The 21,669-nt window shown below is 40.5% G+C and overlaps 1 protein-coding gene across 1 annotated transcript; it reads left to right on the top strand.

The window, feature by feature from the left end:
- Positions 1-19,103: 19,103 nt before the first annotated feature.
- LOC149265834 (putative WRKY transcription factor 36) lies at positions 19,104-20,330 on the top strand. The gene is made up of 4 exons (XM_089406135.1): positions 19,104-19,247; positions 19,349-19,663; positions 19,773-19,841; positions 19,974-20,330. The coding sequence occupies exons 1-4, from the start codon at positions 19,104-19,106 to the stop codon at positions 20,328-20,330; spliced, it is 885 nt and encodes a 294-aa protein (XP_089262261.1).
- Positions 20,331-21,669: the final 1,339 nt, after the last annotated feature.

Raw genomic sequence — 21,669 nt, 5'->3', positions numbered from 1 at the left:
TTCACCAAAGCGCTTGGAAGAGAAAAGCTTGAAAGATTCAGAACAATGCTTGGACTCACCAACATCCCTTCAGATTAAGGGGGGGAATGTTGACACCTAATCCGAAACGGATGAGGTGAAGCCGGACAGTCATCTAGAAGATGAACTGATCCGTTTTTGTATATGTATAAATAATAATAGTTGAATGAATAATATCACTCAGTTGTTTTGGCTCATTAATTTCTGAGCTAACTTGGCTTGACAAGCACAAACACAATCTAGCATGCCGGGATCATTTACAAGATATCCAGAATTCTCTGGCAGAGGGAATGAGGATGTCAAACAACAATGGTACCTATGTGAATCTATATTGGGGGCTCACCAAATTCCTGAAAATGTGAAGACAATAGAATTCTAGACTATTCTCATAGAACAAGCTCTACGGTGGTTTATAAAATGGGCGGAGTTGCACCAAAACCTAACCGTAGATGAGATTAAGAGGAACTTTGTATAAGAGTTCAAACTCCCGCAAATGGATCGACAAGGACTATTAGAGTTGTGGGAGTTCAAGCAAAGGGAGGTAGAAATAGTGTGGGAGTTGATGTAGAGGTTCAAGGATGCAATTGGTAAGCTCAGCTATGCTATTGATCTGAACCATCAAATGGATTGGTTCATCAAAGCACTGCTACCTGTTACTCAGACACCATTGACACAACATAATATTGAGACACTAGAGGATGCCCTGGAGAAAGCGACCCACATAGGGGCTATGGTGGGGTATCAACATGAGTATCGGGTGGGACCTGTCTCACATGATCCCTCTATCATGGGTTTGCAACACCAGATCACTAGCTTAACAAAGAAGTTGAAATATTTTCAACGAGCCTGTACAATAAGACCAAATGTGTGATGTACCAATTGCCTGGTGGAGGGGCACGTCGCAATAGAGTGCCCAAAGGTGCGGAGTGCAGGTGCTGCAGTAGGGCCAGCGGGACCATCGGGGGCTCCATCGATAGTAGGGGTCACAACACTAGGATTGCAAGGTGCCTTCATGGGAAATAACCTACCAGAATACTATGAAGTATGTAGGGGATATGGACAATTGTCGTGGTTAAGCCCAATACTGCAAAAGTATTTGAATGCCCTAAATAACAACTATTTTTATTTTTGCATGTCCACAACCCACCATAGGGACTAGTGTCGAGTGCTAGATGAGCTAGCGGATCGGCTAGACCATTCGACGTTCAGGATCAATGAGACCACTCGTGGTGGGTGAGAAGGAGCAGGAGCGGGAGGAGGAAGAACAAGGGGCAGGGGACTTGTGCATTGCTACAACTGTGATCAGGAGGGACATGTTTCCAGGGAATTTCATCTCCAAAGAAGACCTTGGTTCTCTCAATGTCGGGTTAACGCACATGCAACAGAGGATTTCCTTGAGTTGATCGCAAGATGGGAAGAGCGAACTAGGAAATGGGGGATGAAATTGATCAATGCAAAACTAAGGGCTATCGTGATATCCCCATTGTCCAACATAAACATAATCACCTGGGGTGGTAAGAAGACGGAGGCTGACCAGGGTGCACTAGACCAACCCAAGATTGTTCAAGTAGCTTCTCCAAAGCGATCATACAACCATGGGTAGCAGAAGAAATACTACCAGGACGCAATGAAGTTGTTTGAAAATTTGGTAGTATCTCAAAAGGATAATGTGCCAGACTTGGCCAAACCCATTTTTGCTAGGCCGATTGAGGATTGGTTTAGACTATTCCTACAAATTGTCAATAACAATTAGATGTTAGGCGATCTGCGTAGAATTCTGAAAGCCGTCCTACCAAAAGAAGAGACTAGAGAAGCAAATATCTCGGTAAACTTGCCCGAGAAGCACACAAGGTGGGTCAAGAGGAATAAGAAAAGAACCGATAGGGAGATCAGGATTGATGTGCAGGTCACGAGATTTCAAATTAAACATACTATGCTAGACCTGGGTTCTGATGTCAACATCCTACAAAGGAAGACGTGGGAGGCGCTAGGAAAACCACAATTGAAGTTTTCTCCAATTCAATTACAAATGGCTAGCCAGTACTGCATATTTCCGATAGGGATATTGGAGGACATAGAAGTAGATTTGGTAGGGGTGAAGACACACATGAATTTTGAAGTAATCGATATCATGGGAGATAAAGATCCTTATCCGGTGCTTCTAAGGATCAACTGGGCATACGAGAACTATGTCGTTATCGATTTAAAGAAGGAGTTGATGATCTTTGAAGTGGAATGGGTACGACTCATCCAGCCATTAGACCTATACTAGGGACCTAGATTCACAGAACCAGTAGATGACCAAGATGAACCAAGAATGCTAGACCATCTCTACTCGTTGACAACAGGAAAGATAGAGGATTACATCAACCCCACATTGGAAGGATCGGTCAGTTGGAGGAGTATATAGAGCTGAGAGGTTGAATCTAAGGCTGCATGGGATGCTTGGTAGCAAGGCGGATATGAATTTGATACCAGAAATTGTACTACAATATGCCACAACAAATGGATTGGAACAAGGGTAAGTGATTAGCCCACTTTCAATGGCATAGATTTAATAGATGTATTTCTAAATAAGATCGATAGAACCATAATAAAGCCACAAGATATTGTTGTTGGACATTGCACTGCAAGAAACCCCAGCATGCTAGCGGTGAGTCCATCGCAACACCCTTCATGATTGGGGAAGGATCAAGAGGGCCATGAGGGAAATATTAAATAAATAAGGGGACCGACCATAAGAGATCGCAAAATATAGGGGGAACTCCGATCCCCAACAACACCTAGAGAATTGCACATAAAAATGGAAAAGATAAAGGGTTCCGAAGGAACTATGGGTACACATGTTCATAGACACCTTGGGTATAGTCCCTCAAGCATGGTACATACAGGAAGAGATACAAACATAATCGAGGGACTGGGAAACACTAACTGAAAAATTCAATAGCAGTTTTTCATTTAAAGATAGTGACAGACGACTGACTGAGGCTCTATATGCCATCAAAGGGATCCTCTTCACATCAGGTCAATTGTGGGAAGGGCGCATTAACGAAAGGTTCCTAAAATATTTTTATGATTCCGATTACCTAGAGGCCATGACTTGTAGAAAGGTGGGTGCAGATCCAGAGGATGACGACCTTGTTGGGTTGTGTTATATTCTTTCCACGACTAGCCCATGTAGTTAACCAGGGGGGTTAGAAGTGGGGTGGAGCCCCCCTTCATTGCGCTGATTACATAGTGGGGGGAATCACAGGGCGTTTTAGGGGTGCAGGTAACCCCACTCTATGGGGTCCAGGACAGCGCCCTGGGCAATTTTGGTTTTGGACCCTATGTTAGGTTGCGTGGACCTACCTATGGTTTTGTGCATGATTTTCGCACATGGTTTTAGACGCGATGGTTTTCGGTCCATGATTTCAAACGCGATGGTTTTTGATCCATGGTATTGCATGCTTCGGCATGTATAAATATGTATTGTAACATTGAAATGAAAATAATTAAAAATCAAGCTGGTAGTCCCGGTTTTGTGATCCAGGAGAAAATATCTATGTATATGTGTTTTATGTGTTATGCTATCGCATTGTTTATTTTCTGTGTTTTAGAATTCGTATGCAAGTAATTTTTGTACGGGGTTAAAACCTGCATTTGGTATCAGAGCTATTTTGGCTTCAAGGGGACGCCTTTGTTGCTGAGGGGTTTCTCTCGGGCCTGTGGTAGACCTTGTTCAATGGGAGATCTGTGAGATTGATTCTGGTGGTGAAAGAAGATGACGAGTAGTGGAAAGATAGAGATTGAGAAATTTAATGGTCAGAGTTTTGAGTTGTGGAAACTCAAGATGGAGGATCTATTGGTGGATAAAGATCAGTGGATCACGGTAGATCCGGGTACTAAACCAATGGGAGTGTCCGATGAAGAATGGAAGAAGTTGGATCAGAAGGCAAAGAGCACAATACGATTGTGTGTCTCAGATTTAGTATTGCTGAATATATCCTGGGAAGCTACGACGAAGGCTTTGTGGGACAAGTTAGGGACTTTGTACCAATCTAAGTCTCTAGTGAATAAACTATTCCTGCGGAAAAAGTTGTATAACCTGAGGATGAAAGATGGAGAGTCAGTGACAGAGCATCTAAACGCATTTAATACCGTAGTAAGTTAGTTAGCATCTGTTGATATTAAAATTTCAGATGAAGATAAATGCATTAGTTTGTTGCATTCTCTACCAGATTCATGGGATAGTCTGGTTATTGCAATAGGTAGCAATGCAACTGCCTTGCAGTTTGATGAAATAGTCTCATCCTTGCTGATGGAGGAGATGAGACGAAAAATATGGAGAGCCAGAATGGTGATCCGTTGTCTGTACGAGGACAGTCCCAGAACAGAAACAAAAATAAGTCATCGAGTGGGATATCTAAATCTCCAGGAAAACCTATAAAGGTGGTGTGCTGGAAATGGAGAAAGGAAGGGCACTACAAAAGGGACTGTAAATCTAAAGCTCCTAATAAAGGAAAGGGATCTGATGATGCTCCTTCTACAAAGGAAAAACCACCTCAGATGAAGGTGGGGATGTGTACTTGGCTTCTTCAAGTACACATGTAGATCATGAAGCATGGTTGATTGACTCAGGTGCATCCTTTCACTTCACTCCCCATAGAGAGTGGTTCTGCGAGTATGAGAAATACGATGGTGGTGATGTCTTCTTAGGGGATGATAGGAAGGCTAAAATCGTGGTCACGGAAAAGTAAAGTTGAAGTTTCAAGGTGGAAGGGTTAGAACACTTCTGGGTGTTCTACATATTCCTGCATTTGACAGAAATCTGATTTCTGTAAGCAAGTTGGATGATGCAGGTGTAAAAACAGTGTTTGAGAAGGATACCTGCAAGATGTTTCGGGGAGTATTGGTATTGATGCGAGGAGTTTGGATTGGGATTTTTTGAAAGCTGCAAGGTAGCATGGTTTTTGATGGGTGCAATAGTTCTATGGTTCCTGAAAGTGGAGCAGAAAATCTAGTGGTCTCTGGAGAGAAGACCATGCTATGGCATCAAAGGCTTGGACATATTGGAGAGAAGGGCCTTCGAATACTTCATGATAAAGGTATGGTAAAAGGTATGAGTAATAGCTCTCTGGATTTTGATTTCTGTGAAAATTGTGTATATGGGAAGCAGAATCGAGTGAGTTTCCCCTCTAGTGGTAAGAGGGCGAAACAGATATTAGATCTTGTTCACAGTGATGTGTTTGGACCTGTGAAGGTTCCATCACTAGGTAAGTCTGTGTACTATGTATCATTTATAGATGACTTCTCAAGGAATACATGGATATATTTCCTTAAGAAGAAATTTGAAGTCTTTGACATGTTTAAAGAATTTAGGGCTCTGGTGGAAAACTAGACAGAGAAGAAGATAAAGGTGTTGAGGACAGATAATGGTGGAGAGTTTTGCTGTAAGGAATTTGAAGAATTTTGTAAGAAGTGTGGTATAGCACAACAGAAGACTACTCCATACAAACCTCAGCAAAATGGAGTTGCAGAAAGAATGAACAAGACATTGATGGAAAGGGCAAGAAGCATGCTCAGTGGTGCCAGGTATGGACAGGAATTCTAGGCAGAGGCGGTGGAGACTGCATGTTACCTGGTCAACAGGTCACCTTCATTAGCATTGGAGGAGAAGACTCCACAAGAGGTATGGAATGGTAAGAAACCTTCTCTTTCACATCTGAGGGTATTTGGATATGATGCATATGTACATGTTCCAAATGAGAAAAGAACAAATTTGTATAGTAAATCTAAAAAGTGCATCTTTATTGGGTATAAGGATGGTTTAAAGGGTTATAAGCTTTGGAACCCAGTAATAAGGAAAGTTGTGTACAACCGAGATGTGGTGTTCAGAGAGGTGAAAGATGTTATTAAACATGAAGTCCAACCAAAGGAACCTGAGAAGATAGAGTTTGAGCTAAAGGAGGAAGAATCAGACTCTACAACAAAGGAGGAATCAGAGGATGAAGAACTACAAACTCCAAGTGTGAGAAGATCAGTTCAAGAGAGAAGGAAGCCAGAAAGGTATAGTCCATCTACTTTCTGTTCAAATTTTGCTTTATCTATTACTGATGATGATCCCAAAACTGTGAAGGAAGTAGTAGATTTAGAGGATGGAAAACTCTGGAAAGAGGCCATGGTTGATGAAATGGCATCTTTGCACAAAAATGAGGCTTGGGATCTGGTGGAGTTGCTAGCTGGAAGGAAACCCATTGGCAGCAAATGGGTGTTCAAGAAGAAGACAAATGTAGAAGGAAAGATGAAGAAATACAAAGCTCGGTTGGTAGCAAAAGGTTATTCCCAGGTGTCGGGAATTGATTTTGGTGATATTTTTCTCCTGTTGCCAAGGTAGCTTCTATTAGATTACTGTTATCTGTTGTTGCTGCTTTTGATTTTGAGGTAGAACAGATGGATGTGAAGACAACATTTCTTCACGGGGATTTGAAAGAGGATATCTACATGAAGCAACCTGAAGGTTTTGTGGTTAAGGGTAAGAAAGAACTGGTATGTAAGTTAAATAAGTCTCTGTATGGGTTAAAACAGTCACCTAGGATGTGGTATCAAAAATTTGATACATTTATATGGGGACTTGGCTTCACCAGAAGCAAAGCAGATCATTGTGTGTATTTTAAATTAATTGGTGACCGTGTTATTTATCTAGTCTTGTATGTTAATGATATGTTGCTGGTTGGAAATGACAAAGAAATTATCCAGGATTTGAAGACCCAATTGTACTCCAAATTCGACATGAAAGATCTTGGTGTTGCAAACTATATTTTGGGCATGGAAATTAAAAGAGATCGGACAAAGAGGAAGCTCTGGTTAAACCAGAGGAGGTATGTCGAGACAATGTTGTAGAGGCTTAATATGCAAGATAGTAAACCGGTGAAGGTTCCTATTCTTGTAGGTGTAAATTTATCTGTTGAACAGTGTCCCAAGACATAAGAATAGGAAGAGGACATGTCCCATGTTCCATATGCAAGTGCAGTCGGTAGCCTGATGTATGCGATGGTCTGTACTAGACCAAACATTGCAAATGTAGTGGGAGTATTGAGCAGGTTTATGTTAAAACTAGGGAAGGAGCACTGGACAGCAGTGAAGCGGGTTTTCAGGTATTTGCGTGGCACTAGTGATTATAGTTTGTGCTACCAAGGAAGACCAGGATTGGATAGAGTGTTGGATATTCATTGCTTTCTTGATGCAGATTGGGCTAGAGATCTGGATTAGAGAAGATCTACAAGTGGGTATGTGTTTAACCTATTTGGAGGTGTAGTCAGTTGGATGAGTAAGAAATAATTTGTAGTGGCACTATCAACTATAGAGGCAGAATACATGGTAGCCACTCATGCAAGCAAGCAAGAAGTTTGGTTGCAGATATTGTGTTCAGGTATGGAGTTAGTACAGGGAGCTATAAGGATAGACTGTGATAGCCAAAGTACAATTTTCTTGGCAAAGAACCCTGCATATCATTCAAAGACAAAGCACATTGATGTTCAGTATCACTTTGTGAGGGATATGATAGAAGACAAAAAGGTGTTGCCGATAAATGTGGACACTTTGAAGAATACTGCAGATGCATTGACAAAATCTTTGAGCTTTGAGAAGTTCTCTTGGTGTAGAGAAACAATGGGCATTGCAGGGCTAGATAAATGACTAAGCTCTCTTGTGGCCCCCTGTGGAAAGAAAACAACAAGTGGGAGAATGTTGGGTTGTGCTATATTCTTTCCATGACCAGCCCACATAGTTAACCAAGGGGTTAGAAGCGGGGTGGAGCCCCCCCTTCATTGCGTCGATTGCGTAGTGGGGGGAGTCACAGGGGGTTTGAGGGGTGCAGGTAACCCCACTCTATGGGGTCTGGGGTAGCGCCCTGGAAAATTTTGGTTTTGCACCCTATGTTAGGTTGGGCGGACCTACCTATGGTTTTGTGCATGATTTTCACACATGGTCTTGGACGCGATGGTTTTCGGTCCATGGTTTTGGACGCAATGGTTTTCGGTCCATGGTATTGGATTCTTCGGCATGTATAAATATGTATTGTAACATTGAAAGGAAGATAATGAAAAATCAAGCTGGTAGTCCCGATTTTGGGATCCAGGGAAAAATATCTGTGTATATGTGTTTTATGTGTTATGCTCTTGAATTGTTTATTTTCTATGTTTTAGAATTTGTATACATGTAATTTCTGTACGGGGTTAAAACCTACAGACCTAGAAGGGCTAAGGCACCTAACATTCCATGAGACCGAAGGAGAGAGGGATATCAGAGAAGGACCTGCAAAAGATGTCCCACACTTGCTCCCAGTAAAATTACTAAATAAAAGCATTCATATCAAGGAAAAACCTAATATGGCATCAATAGGAAACTACTCGGATGAGCACATGACTAAGTAGATTTTTGATCTTTTGCGGTAACATGAGGACTTGTTCCCAGCTTTGGTTGCAGAGTTAAAGGGAATCAAGGGGGGTATTGGGGAAATGAAGATTGTATTAAAACCTGACGCTAGGTCAATGAAGCACACACCATACCAACTGAACCCAAGAGTAAAAGAAAAGGTCAATAAGGAGATAGACAAAATGCTGGAAGCATGACTTATCTTCCCAGTGGACGAAGAAAAATGGGTCAGTCCAATAGCGATACTAAATAAGAAGGATTCCACAGAGATAAGGGTGTGCGTAGAATATCGTAGCCTAAACAATGCCTGCATACATGACCCCTTCCCCACACCCTTCAACGATGAGGTCTTAGACAACGTTGCGGAGAATGAAGCATAATCCTTCACAGATGGGTTTTGAGGGTGACATTAGTTCAAAATAACGGAAGAAGATAAGAAGAATACCACCTTCACGACAGAGTGGGGGTCATATGCTTACCACGTAATGTTGTTTGGCCTAAAAAATTCACCTGATGTGTTCTGCTAGATTGTCATTGCCGCATTTAGAAACTATATTCACATATTCCTAGAGGTATAAATGGACGATTGGAAAGTCTACAACCTATTGAAGAAGCATGCTAGCCTACTAAGGGTAATGTTTGATCACTGTCGGTAATTACATATCTCGTTAACCTTGAATAAATTTATATTCATTGTTCCATTTGCACATTACTGGGCCACATTGTATGCAAGGATGGCGTATGTGTGGATCCTTCAAAGGTTGCGGAAATTATAAACATGGACCCACCATCTTATGTCAAGCAACTACGGTCGACATTGGGGCACATAAGGTACTATCACAGATTCATTCGTAACTACGCCTCCATCACCGCTCTTATGGAAAAGCTGCTCAAGAAAGTGGAAGCATTCAAATGGCCAGAGGACTGTCAAGCTGCCTTGAATATTCTGAAGGAAAAACTCACATGTGCTCCAATATTAGTATATCTTGACTAGAAAAAGTAGTTCCATGTGCATATTGATTCATCGGGAATTGCTCCGGGGGCCATGTTGGCACAAGAAGGAGAAGGGAACTTATATCATCCTATCTACTTTGCCAGTAGAAAGCTATCCACCGCAGAGAATAAGTACACCATGACAGAGAGAGAAGCATTAGCCATGGTGTATTCATTGCAGAAAATCAGGCACTACTTACTCAGGGGGATGTTCAATTTCTTCACAGACCACTTGGCATTGAAATACCTAGTCAATAAGCCAGTATTAGAAGGGACGATATGCATGTGGCTATTACTGTTCCAGGAGTTCACATTCGAGGTAATCGTCAAACTAGGATGATTGAATGTTGGGCCTGATCATATTTCTCGACTGGAGTTGGGGGAAGGTGGGGGATCTCTCGATGATCAACTACCTGATGCAGATCTATTTCGAGTGGAAGAAATACCTGACTATCTGGAAGAGATTGCAACATTCCCAGCTACAAGAAATTGTTCGAAGGAGTCTACAAGGACGCAGCGAAGACATATGGTAGTGCGAGCAGCCGATTACTAGCTTATTGCAGGGAATCTATATAAGTTGGGGCTGGATCAGATGTTTCGACGATGTTTCCTCCAGCATGAATGAGTAGATGTTCTATGGTAATGTTACTCAGGGGTCATGGGTGGCCACATAGGGGGGAAGGCGACCGCAAGAAGGGTGTTGCAGGCAAGGGCTATGGTGGCCAATTCTATACAAAGACGCTAAGGAGTATGCCAAAGAATGTGATGTGTTCCAAAGGGTTGGGAAGATGTAACATCGTGGGGAGATATCATTGCAACTAGTATGTGCCTTACAAATATTTGAAAAGTGGGTGATTGATTTCATCGGGCCGATAAATCCTCCGACGTGTCATAGTCAGGCCAAGTACATCATTATGACAACTAAATATCTCACGATATGGGCTGAGGAAGCACCTATGAAAGATTTTACAACAGACACAACAACGAGGTTCAGTTTTGAAAATATCATCTCAAGGTTTGGTTGCCCAAGAAGCCTAACTAGTGACCAAGGAACCCACTTCATTAATGAAATGGTTGCTTCACTACTACATAACTTCCTGATCCAACAGCATAGGAGAAGCCCTTATCATCCCCAGGAAAATAGGATGGTAGAGGAATTCAACAAGATACTTGAAAAAGGCCTAACCAAGGTGTGTTTGGAAAATCAAGATGATTGGGACAAAAGAGTGCCAACCATGCTCTGGGCATAATGCACTACAATAAAGAGACTACACAAACATATGCATTCCAATTGGTGTATGTTCAAGAAGCGGTTGTGCCTAGAGAGTTCGTAATCCCCAGTATCTTCATTTCCCAAGCCACAAGGATGATGTAAGACGAGTCCTTACAGAAACTCTTGGAAGAACTATCAGAACTATATGAAGCCAGGTTCTTAGCAGATTTCCACTAGTCAGTCAAGCAACGAAGAGAGAAGGCATGGCATGATAAACATATCAAGAATAAGTCCTCAACAATCGGGGGGTACGCTTTGTTATATGGAATCAGGTTTCAAAAGTTTCTAGGCAAGTTATAGATGCACTGGTTGGGCCCCTTTATAGTTAACGATATCAGGGACTCTGGAGTGGTGAAATTGGTGCAATTGGACATGATATTACTACCGAGATGGGTGAATGGCGCATGCCCTAAACCATTCCACCAATCAACCATTCATGTTCAACATTGATAGAGTCTCTGAAAATAAACTGTAGGTAGATTTAGGAGGGTCAATAAGAGTCAGCCAGTCAAGTCGTTAGTTGTTTATTGTTCAAATAAAATAAACCCAAAGTCAGTTTCAGTTGCAGTTTTTATGTCACCACACCACAACTGATTGTGGTCAGGGGTGAATTCAATTGCATGTACCAATTTTCCTTTCTATACCAACTGTCTTTTTTGTAATAATTAGGAAATAACACCATTGTGAGGCCAAGTTTCTGTAGGATCTTTCCCATTACAGAAAAATTAACTCCGAAATACCCACCATTACACTAACATTATTACACATTTGCTCCACCTTGTCTTTTCTAGAAATATGTTAGGCAAGTCAGGGATAGGTCAGGAGACGACATATTAATATGCTCAAATCTGCATATGGAAAGTTGTCGTAGTAATTAGTTAGCAAGTCTAGTCAGAAACGTCATGTCGAAGCTTCTCTACTTAATTTGCATGGATATGCCAAAGGTTTCAAAGTTTCAAGCTTAGGTGGTAGAATCGTCCGAGTCTCATTTCGAGTGCCAACACTGTTTCCCGAGCATTCGTTAACAACCTCCAGTGATTGTAGTCTACCAAAGATGATACAAGATGATGAAGCCAATTATTTCAGTGCAAGAAGATGGGTTGGACGAAATAATTACAGCCACAAAGCCGCTATACAGGAAGTATGATAAATCCACACTAATGGACAATGATTTGTCAAATTACTTCCAATTCTTGACACTGAAACGGGAGGTGTACATAGAGACAATCACAAAAGAATATGGCGGAAAGGTGACCAAACACAAGGTGGCATTTAGGGGAATTCAAAAATCAATGCTGTTATGTCTAAGAAGCTTGCTTTTGTTTGAAACGACTTTCGCCACGATGAATTGTACAAAATTGTTAACCAGTAGGATGCATGGGGGGTTTCTTTGGCTAGACAGAGAATACACAATTCATGTGGATGACATTCAACGACTTACAGGATTATCAGCTTCAGGAAATACAGTCTCAATGACCTTCCAAACAGTGACAAAGCGAGCGAAGAAGGAAGGGGACAATGATTATTACAACAAATACAACACCAAGAGAGGTGGAAAGGGTGCAAATATTGATTTAATCAACAAGGAAGACAATAGATTTGCTTGCTACATCATCGCAAGGAAGGTGATGAGGCACTTCTCAAGAAATGAGTGTACTCTGGACACTATCACTGTTGTGGAGCACTGTGCCAACAAATCATAGCTCAATTGGGTAGAATTCTTGTTGAATGAACTGTTTGAGGCATATGAGGATGTGTACAAAAGAAGCACCAACTTCATCTTCGGCTACCTAATCATGACACTAGAAATGTGGAAGTGGAGCCCTCCCCCATTAAGAGACTTTGCACCTGTCTTGGAAGACAAACCATTAGCCCTCAGATATATGCCATAGTGAACGTCGGGAGACCGCAATTGCAAAGAAATCGATGAGGCAACTTTCAGGGACCGGTATGTTAAAATACTGGTGGTCATGCAGGCCACAAAGAGGATTCCCAGGGTGCTGCTTGATGAATATTAAGAGGTCATATGGTTCACGGTCACACATTGCAACACCTTCTTTAGACCACACTTTATCCACCCAGATACTTTCCAAATGTGGGCACAAAATTTCGCATTAATGACAAAAGATTTCCATAAAGAAGTGGGGTCATGGCTAGGAGTCACCTGCAAGATAAGAGAAGGGAGATACCAATACTTGTTCAAGGGAATGGTACCATAGCCATAGACAGGAGATGAGGGATTGGATACGAGGAAACGAAAAACAAAGCAGGAATTGCAACCCATTGGTCACCTAGATGAAGATGCAGATTCAAGTTTCATCAAGTAGATCGTTCTGAGCCTAGCGGGATCAAAAAGTATGGCCTCTAAGTTTATGGCATTGTAGGGTTTTTCACTACATGATCCTATAATTACCACACCCCCAGTTGTTGCTATCCCACTGACAGGACCCAGTTCTCCATCAAAACCATCATTCCTCAAGCCCCTAAAGCCAAAGAGTGCAAAGACACCCTCTACCAAGGAAAAAAGGCAATGCCCGAGATAACTATTGTTGACCTTACTAGTGAAGGACCCAAGACATCCATGACCTTTCCAGTTGTTGAAGAAAACCCACCCTACACATCCATTGTTTCACTCAATTCGCGGGATCCATCCCCGCATAAAACCTCAACCTTCGCAACCCTGTCAGACCCCATCCCCCCAAATACACGCATTAGCACTGACGACATGGAGGTTGATTCAGTCGTCCAGTGGGCCATGACGCTCCCTGGTGGAGAGAGCAACAACAGGTCTATGATATATTTTCTCTTGGGATCAGGCCTACTATCGGGTGAAGCGCCTTCCGCATCACAACCACTGACCAACAATATTGAACTATTTTCTGGCCCTTTCTCTTTAAAGTTTCTAGTTGTTCCCGACCCAGTCATTATCCCTCACACATCTCAATTTGTTGAACCCTCCCAGCCAAAAACCTCTCCCCACTGCCACTCTGATAAGTCTATTTCTAGTGACCAACCATTGTAGAGTATATTTCTGAACCCATTGACCATGCATCAAGACAATCTTATGAACTGGTTGTTTGCATAGTTGTTTGGTTTCATTCAACAAGAAGCCCAATGAGATGAGAATATCAACAACGAATTGGTTGCCAAGCACGAGTAGCAAAAGCAACATATCACCACTCTTACAACCGAGAGAGATAAGCTTTGATAGACCAATCAAGAGCTGCAACACAGGTTGAACAGGTAATGTCTCGGTTGCAGGCACTCTGGCCTATGATTGTCGATGTAGTTATTGAGGGCCCAAAATATTTTTCTGCATGCACCTTGGTCGAATGTTGCTACCATATTCAAATTTTGTGCATGAGGCTAAGTTATACCAATAGGGACCTGAAGCAAAGCCTTGAGACTGCAAGAGGGGCTCTGCTCGATCCATCTTCGAGCTATATTAAGGAGATCAAGAAAAAGCTCAATACCGCTGCTGCCCTAAAAGCATCAATCATTGATGCCCTGATTGACGAATACATTCTGATGGATCAAGTTCACGACTGGTCTGATAGCCTGACCATCATGAATCAACTGATCTACCTGCTTTGACATCAAATTCAATGACTCGATACCGACACACGGGCCTGCAAAGACAAAACCCATTGACAGAAGATCAATGCAGAAGTTTCCTCTCTCGAAGCCCGAGTTTGGAAAATTGAGGATGAGTCAGCTAAGACAAAGAAGAATATTTGGGACCTCAGGCCACCAGTGGATTCCCATGTCCATGTGTTGCAAAGTCTATGTGATGAAATGGAGGAGAAGTGGAGCTCTCTATAGAATAACCGACCTTCCCAGCCTACATCCAGCACGCTCGAAGAATTCATCAAGCAGGTTGGTGCAATCACAGATGCTTGGCAAGCCACTCTCAATGAATACACTCGCTTTTGTCAAGAGACAATTGTTGTAGTACCTCAGTTGGGGCCTTCGTTTGGAAAACAAGGCCAACAAGAAGCAGCAACGACAGTAGTGCTGCAAGAAGCAGGACCAACACCAAAGGAAACAACCATAAAAGAGACACTGACAACAACCACATAGACAATGCCTAAGATAGATTGACTCGGGACGAGTCAATGAACCATGGTCGGGCCTATCGGGGCCTTCATTTTGAGTGTTTGTAGGAATAGAAGATAGGAACATGTGGTAGGGGCAACCTGTCGAGTTGTAGAGCTGACAGTCGAGGTGGGGGGAACAGGAACCAGGAGTGGTCTGACAATTGCGGAAAGGTGGCAGGGGAGAGAAAGAGCAGCCGAGAAAGTATAGAGAAAAGGCACCCAAAGGCAAAGTCAATCGAGCAGGAAATAAGTGGAACTGGTAGTCTCAGTGCAAAGAAGAGGATAAAATGCAGAAGAAAGGATGGGAAAGGGTTGGTGATTACTAGTTGTTGATGAACCAAGCGAGCTAGGGATTAGTGTAGCCTTCCTGAGTTGTAGAAGGAGGATACACCTTTCCTCTGTTAGTCTCTAATCTATGGTTGGGTTATTCTTGTTGTTAATGATCAGGCTTTGAGCCTTCTATACTTATTTATGTATTTCTTTATATGAAGCGTAACGAAAGAGACATTTTGCATCTATGATGTATTGTTGAGTTCTATACTATTGCTTTAAAAATTTTAAATATTTTTCTATATGTTGTATGATTTCCTAAGGTAATGTGAGTAGAATAGTATGGTTGGATTATAATAGGTGCTTGATTTTTATGATTTAAGATAGTTAGTGGGTTGCAATTCCCTTGGTGCCTCATTCTACCCCCTCACACTTCAGTCACAACATGCCTCAAGTGAGACTCCTTACCCTCTCAGGGTAAGGTGAAAATGTCGGCGTTGTTCTAGATACAACGGAGCCTTGTTGGCCCTTTGTGCATGAACCCAAGGTCTCTTCCCTGTTCCCATGTTCATGCCAACACTAAGTAAAATAAAAGGTGAAAGGGGATGCATTCTAGATAGCAGTTGAGGTAAGTTAAACTTGGGTTTCTCTCACTATAATGGAGTAGGAAATAGGATTATAGCACCTAGTTTTTCTTATCTTCTCGTCATTTCTACAATCATTAGTCATGTCAATTATGGGAATCCTCTAAGCCTACCCACTTTCCAAGATCTAAATTATGTAATCATCACTTATGCAATTATAAGCTTGAACAATCACAATAAACGTTTGAGCCTTTCCACCATGGGAGGTTCACTAATTAGGTATTATTATACCGTGTACCATCATATTGGGGGGTTTATTAGAATATGAAAAAAATGAAACCAATATGTTACCTAGTATATAGGGGTTAAGGGGTACATACATACATACGTATATACATATACATATATTCGGGGGGGGTTAGAATTAAGTATTGAAGGTTCTAAATAAGTGGCTTTGGATTGGACTAGTCAAGCCCCTTCAATATCCATAATAATGAATTCATTCTCCTAGTATCCTCTTATCCCCCTTCATTGTTCACTTCCCAGAACCCTCTTTGTAATAAATGGAGTTCCAGCATGAACAATAATTTATACAATTGCTCAAACACTATATTGCTCAACATTTCCCAAAAATCTCCCATATCTACCTATTGTGTGTACTCTTACATCAATTTAGGACCCACTGAATTGAGGATTTGAACAAGACATGAAAATGTTCCCTAGTAGAAGGACTATGTAATGAATATTTATTAGTAAAAGAAAATAAAAGGGTCATAAAAATTTGTACAAATAGCTTCTAGAAATGATTTTTCCTCTGTCAATAAGTGTGAGGTTTCCACTAATTATTTATTGATGACCTGAAATTATTCCTCTTTGCTTGGTTACTCCTTTAGGAAAGAGAACATGATGCATAAGTTGGGAAACTTGAACCTTTTTGATCTCATTGGATGATCCAAAGAAATTAGTATTGTTAGAGTCTCCATCAATCTCCAATCAATGTGTTGATTAAATTAAACAAAGAAGGATTCAAAATTGAAGGAAGAAAAGGTAGTCCATTAATGTGTGTAATCATAACATGGAGTTTGTAGGAGTTGTTTCATACTATCATAGATAGGGTGCAACTAAAAAAGGGTACTAAACATGTAATGAAAAAATGGACACCCAAAATATCTAGTGAAAATAAGGGTTCTTTAATTGGGATTGTGTATTGGGAGGGAGGAGGTTCAAGAAAATAATTTTGGGAAGTATTATTCAATATCCAATGAAATTAAGGATATTTTTTAATCTCCCATGAATGCACATGTTATGTCATGGATTCATTGATTGAAACCCTTGTGCTTTCCGCCCACTTATGCCCAAACAATGCAATTGCCATTTTTGTATTCATGAATCACAAATTCACAACAACGGCATCAAGATTTACGATTTGCACAAGCTCTCTTAGGGAAATTCCTCACTTTGATACCATATGCATAGGCTCTTCTAGAAACATTCCTCCTAAAGGTTAATGTGTCCAATCATAGTTCTACACTCTTACAATGGAATATGTTCATATTAATCTATGAACAACCAATTCAAAACAAATATTTCTTTTAATCCTCATCAATTTATAGGCATACAATAGAACCATATTGCATAGTGATAAGGGGAAATCATCCACTCATTCTTACTAATACAAAGACGTGCCCATTAATAAATAACACATATGCCGCAATGCTAGATACTATGTAAACTTTTAATTTACTTTCTCTGACTCTACAACAAGTAACTACACTATGTCTAATTATGTTGGATTAACATAGCCTCTTCCAAATCTTACAAGAATTAATACATCTTTGATAATTCAACAATGACCCTTCTTATGGTATCTTATTTATTTTGGTTTTTACTTACCTTTACATCTTCCTTAACGTCTCTTCACCTTATATAATTATTGGAACATGACAATACTTTTCCTTATCAACATTATCCTAACATTATTCATTAAATTTTATGTCCTTGTCCCTTTCCATATATGATGCAACAATTTTTTTTAGGAATTATTATCCTAACATTATTCATTAAATTTTATGTCCTTGTCCCTTTTCATATATGATGCAACAAATTTTTTTTAGTAATTCCTATACTATGCACATTCATTACTATCTAAATCTTAATTCCATTCCTTCATTAACTTAAAATATTAATAACCTTAATATTCTCATGCATCGTTTTTCATCATATTATCACAAACTCCTTTTCTCTTTATGATTATACTTCATTCATATTATCGCAAGCCCCTTTCCTCTATATTTATACTTCATTCCTTTAATCAAATATGTAATCTTCATATGTATAACACATCTAATCTTAATGATTGTAGTCTTCACATGTATAACACATTTAAATTTATTTTTATCATGCATTAATTATATATAAAAATTAAAATAAATAATAAATAATTTTTTAATTATTTTAAATTTAAAAAACATTAATTTAACTTTTATATTTTTTTTGAAATTAATTAAATGTATTTCGGTTTATCTTTGAAGTTGTATGAGTTCTACCATAGTGTACAGAACGGATAAAAACCCTTTTGAAAACACGTGATATAATGCCATGCCAGCAAGGCCACGTAATTTTGAAATAATGGATTCCATAGCTTCACTGAAGATACTTCTTATGGACCATAGTCCATATCGAATAATAGATCTGATTTGCAACTCACCTCATGCTCTTGACTTTTTAGTTCTAGTGCTGACTTTTTGGTACTCCAAGTTGTGACGTCGATTTCAAACAATTTCAAGACCAGATTCCAAGAATCAAGGTGTCATGAACTGATCTATCATGTGCAATTGGTAATGACTATTGACCAGCACGAATTCAGAATGCATAGAAATATGAAAACCAGGTTATATGTTGTATAATAAAAACAAAAACAACTTGTTTTTGACAGGTTTTTTTGTTACATCAAAATTTATAGGTGTTGGTAAACATTCTAAATTGGTGATTAGAATTTTCAAGGTGGAAATTACGAATTCTATAGAGGTGTGGTGATTTTTCCAATACCTCTTCAAACGCAACTCCGGAATCGAACCTGGGTCCAGAATATGATGAATGGACAAAATAAATTTGGAATTCCAGGCTACGCACTTTGGGTAATGTCACTGAGTCAAATCTGATGGCTGTATAACCCAAAAATCGAATGATAAGCCTCATTTAATGCCCATTGGCCGGGTACTTATTTTATTTTCAGCGCTCCATCGGCACGTGCATGTTCAAACTCAGAAATCGTTGGATTCAGTGATTGCAACATTAGGGTGCCTTGACTGCCTTAGCAGGGGGCGTCGGCTGTCCCTTGACTACCTTTCCAATCTATAAACACACGTCACCCATTGAGCAGCGAGACACCAATTAGCATCTCATCCTCCACTCTCGAAACACGCACTGGAAGGTCACCAAAATAAGGCGACGATGATTGTGGCAGAGATAAAACGCGTGAACGAGGAGAATCAGAAACTGAAGTCTATGGTGAGGGGCATCACTAGTCAATGTTACTACTTGCAAAAGCAAATCAGTTTTCTGTTGCAACAGCAGAAGCGCGTTGATGGAAGCCAGGTATACGTTATATTGTTTTAGGAAGACAATTTTACATTGAGATTATAATTAATGTTGATGAATGTCAACAATTCTTAATCTTTCCATTTCTGATTTCACAGAAATTCAATACAGATCACCATTCTATTGATGCCCACACTGGCCGTAATGAACAAGGTGGAGTAAAGGGGAAGAAGAATGTCGAATTTATGGAAGATTACCAGCTGCCTTCAAAGAAGAGGAAGATAAATTACATGCAGTCAGAACAGATTGAGTATGGAATCAATTCGTCCGTGGATGACAGTAGCCCATGCTGTCAGGGAGAGTCGTCGAACAAGATGCATCAGCTGGTGCCGAACAGGGGCTCCAGCCAACAGATCCAGGTGGCCAAACCCAAAAGAGTCGTAGTCGCGCGATCAACATCCGAGGAATCTGCGGTAATAACCCAACTAATTTTGACCTTGCTTTGATGAAATCTTTGCAATGTGGCATAGAACTACATGTATATTCTTGCTTTTCTGCCATGTATAAAGAAACTGATCTGAGGTAAGCAATCCACTTCCAAGATCTTATTACAGATGTGCTTGGGCTCCCAGTTGCCCAGTTAAAAAACAGGTTCGAGCTCTTCTTTCACTTTTTTCTCCCCTCTGCCACAAAGAAATCTGTTACTCGTACTGTCATCGACTGTGAAATACATACAATTCCCCTAGTTCTCTGCTAATTTAAATATGTTAAAATTATGAGCAGGTTCAGAGAAGCGTCCAAGACCCGACAATTTTAATAACAACCTACGAAGGTGAACACACACATGCTCTGAGTCCTCTGGCTATGGCCATCATGCGCGCCTCCTCCTCCAATCACCTCATTAGTGAGCGATCGAATATCGTGAATTCCGTTGCAGACAACCAGTTGATACCCATTGCCAGAATATCGACATCGAGTCCCTTTCCTCTTGAGCAGAGAACGAAAGAAACAGTCTTATTGAGCAGAGAACGAAAGACAACAGCAAGAACAAAAGAGAGAAGACCAAGAACTAATGAAACTGAATGTGTATCTGATTATTCGATGATGATTTCATTACATGGTATTCAATATAACCTATGAACAGCTACCGTTACATATAACTAAACTAACCGTAACTAAAAACTAAATCGGTTACAAAACTGTTTGACCAAGTTCGTTGTCAAACCAACAAACTCCACCTTGACAACAACTTTCCCATTCATCATCTTTCCTGCAAGCCAAGAGAAGCTAAACACCACTGCAACTTCTCTACTGTAACTGGCTTTGTGAATATGTCTGCACAATTTTCTCGTGTGTGGACCTTTTTAAGAGCTACTTTTCCACCATCGATCACATGTCTCAGAAAATGATATCTCACATCAATGTGCTTGGTTCTGCTGTGATAGGCAGGATTTGTGGCCAAGTGAATAGCACTTTGACTGTCACAAAGTACACTCACTTTCTCCTGCGTCCTTCCGATTTCATCGAGCAAACCCTTTAACCAGATTGCTTCTTTACTGGCATCTGAAGCAGCTATATATTCAGCTTCGGTAGTGGACAATGCAACCGTGTCTTGAAGCTTTGACATCCAACTAATTGCTCCACCTGCAAGAGTAAAGACGTAACCTGTAGTAGATCTTCTTTTGTCCAAATCACCTGCATAGTCAACATCTACATATCCGCAAACTGATCCTTCACTACCATCAAAGACGATGCAATGATCTCTTGTGCCTCTTAGATATCGAAGCACCCATTTCACTGCTTGCCAATGTTCTTTACCTGGATTTGCCATGAACCTGCTGACAACTCCAACTGCATGTGAAATGTCAGGTCTTGTAGATACCATCGCATACATTAAGTTGCCTACTGCATTTGCATATGGTACATGAGACATATACTGCTTTTCTTCATCAGCTCTAGGACTCAAAACCGAAGAAAGCTTAAAATGGGAAGCTAAAGGAACATTAACAGGTTTCACATTATTCATAGAGAACTTTTCAAGTACCTTCTCCACATACTTCTGCTGTGATAACCAAAGCTTACCATTTTTCCTATCTCTGTGTATCTCCATGCCCAAGATATGTTTTGCTGCTCCAAGATCCTTCATATCAAACGCCCTAGAGAGTTGAGCCTTTAACCTGTTGATCTCTTCCATGCTTTTGCTTGCAATAAGCATATCGTCAACATACAAAGCTAAGATAATGAATATGCCATTGAAACTTTTGAAGTACACACAATGATCATACTCACTTCTTATAAAGTTCTGGCTCACCATGAAGGAATCAAACTTCTTGTACCATTGTCTTGGAGACTGTCTCAGACCATACAATGATTTCCTGAGCTTGCAAACTAATCTTCTGCTGCGACCTCGTACAAAACCTTCTGGTTGTTCCATATATATCTCTTCGTTCAAATCACCATGTAGAAAAGCTGTTTTAAC

This window comes from Pinus tabuliformis, chromosome 6, assembly GCF_031772625.1.
Source record: "Pinus tabuliformis cultivar Carrire ecotype Pingquan chromosome 6, CPIR1, whole genome shotgun sequence".
Classification (NCBI taxonomy): domain Eukaryota; kingdom Viridiplantae; phylum Streptophyta; class Pinopsida; order Pinales; family Pinaceae; genus Pinus; species Pinus tabuliformis.
Note: the sequence above shows the minus strand (reverse complement) of the source record. Positions and strands in the feature narration are given on the sequence as shown.

Bases quoted from the DNA above. Each gene is read 5' to 3' on its own strand.
- LOC149265834 (XM_089406135.1), top strand. From the start codon at position 19,104: ATGATTGTGGCAGAGATAAAACGCGTGAACGAGGAGAATCAGAAACTG. The intron at 19,248-19,348 runs GTATACGTTATA...CTGATTTCACAG, and splicing joins AGCGCGTTGATGGAAGCCAG to AAATTCAATACAGATCACCA. The intron at 19,664-19,772 runs GTAATAACCCAA...AACTGATCTGAG, and splicing joins CAACATCCGAGGAATCTGCG to GTAAGCAATCCACTTCCAAG.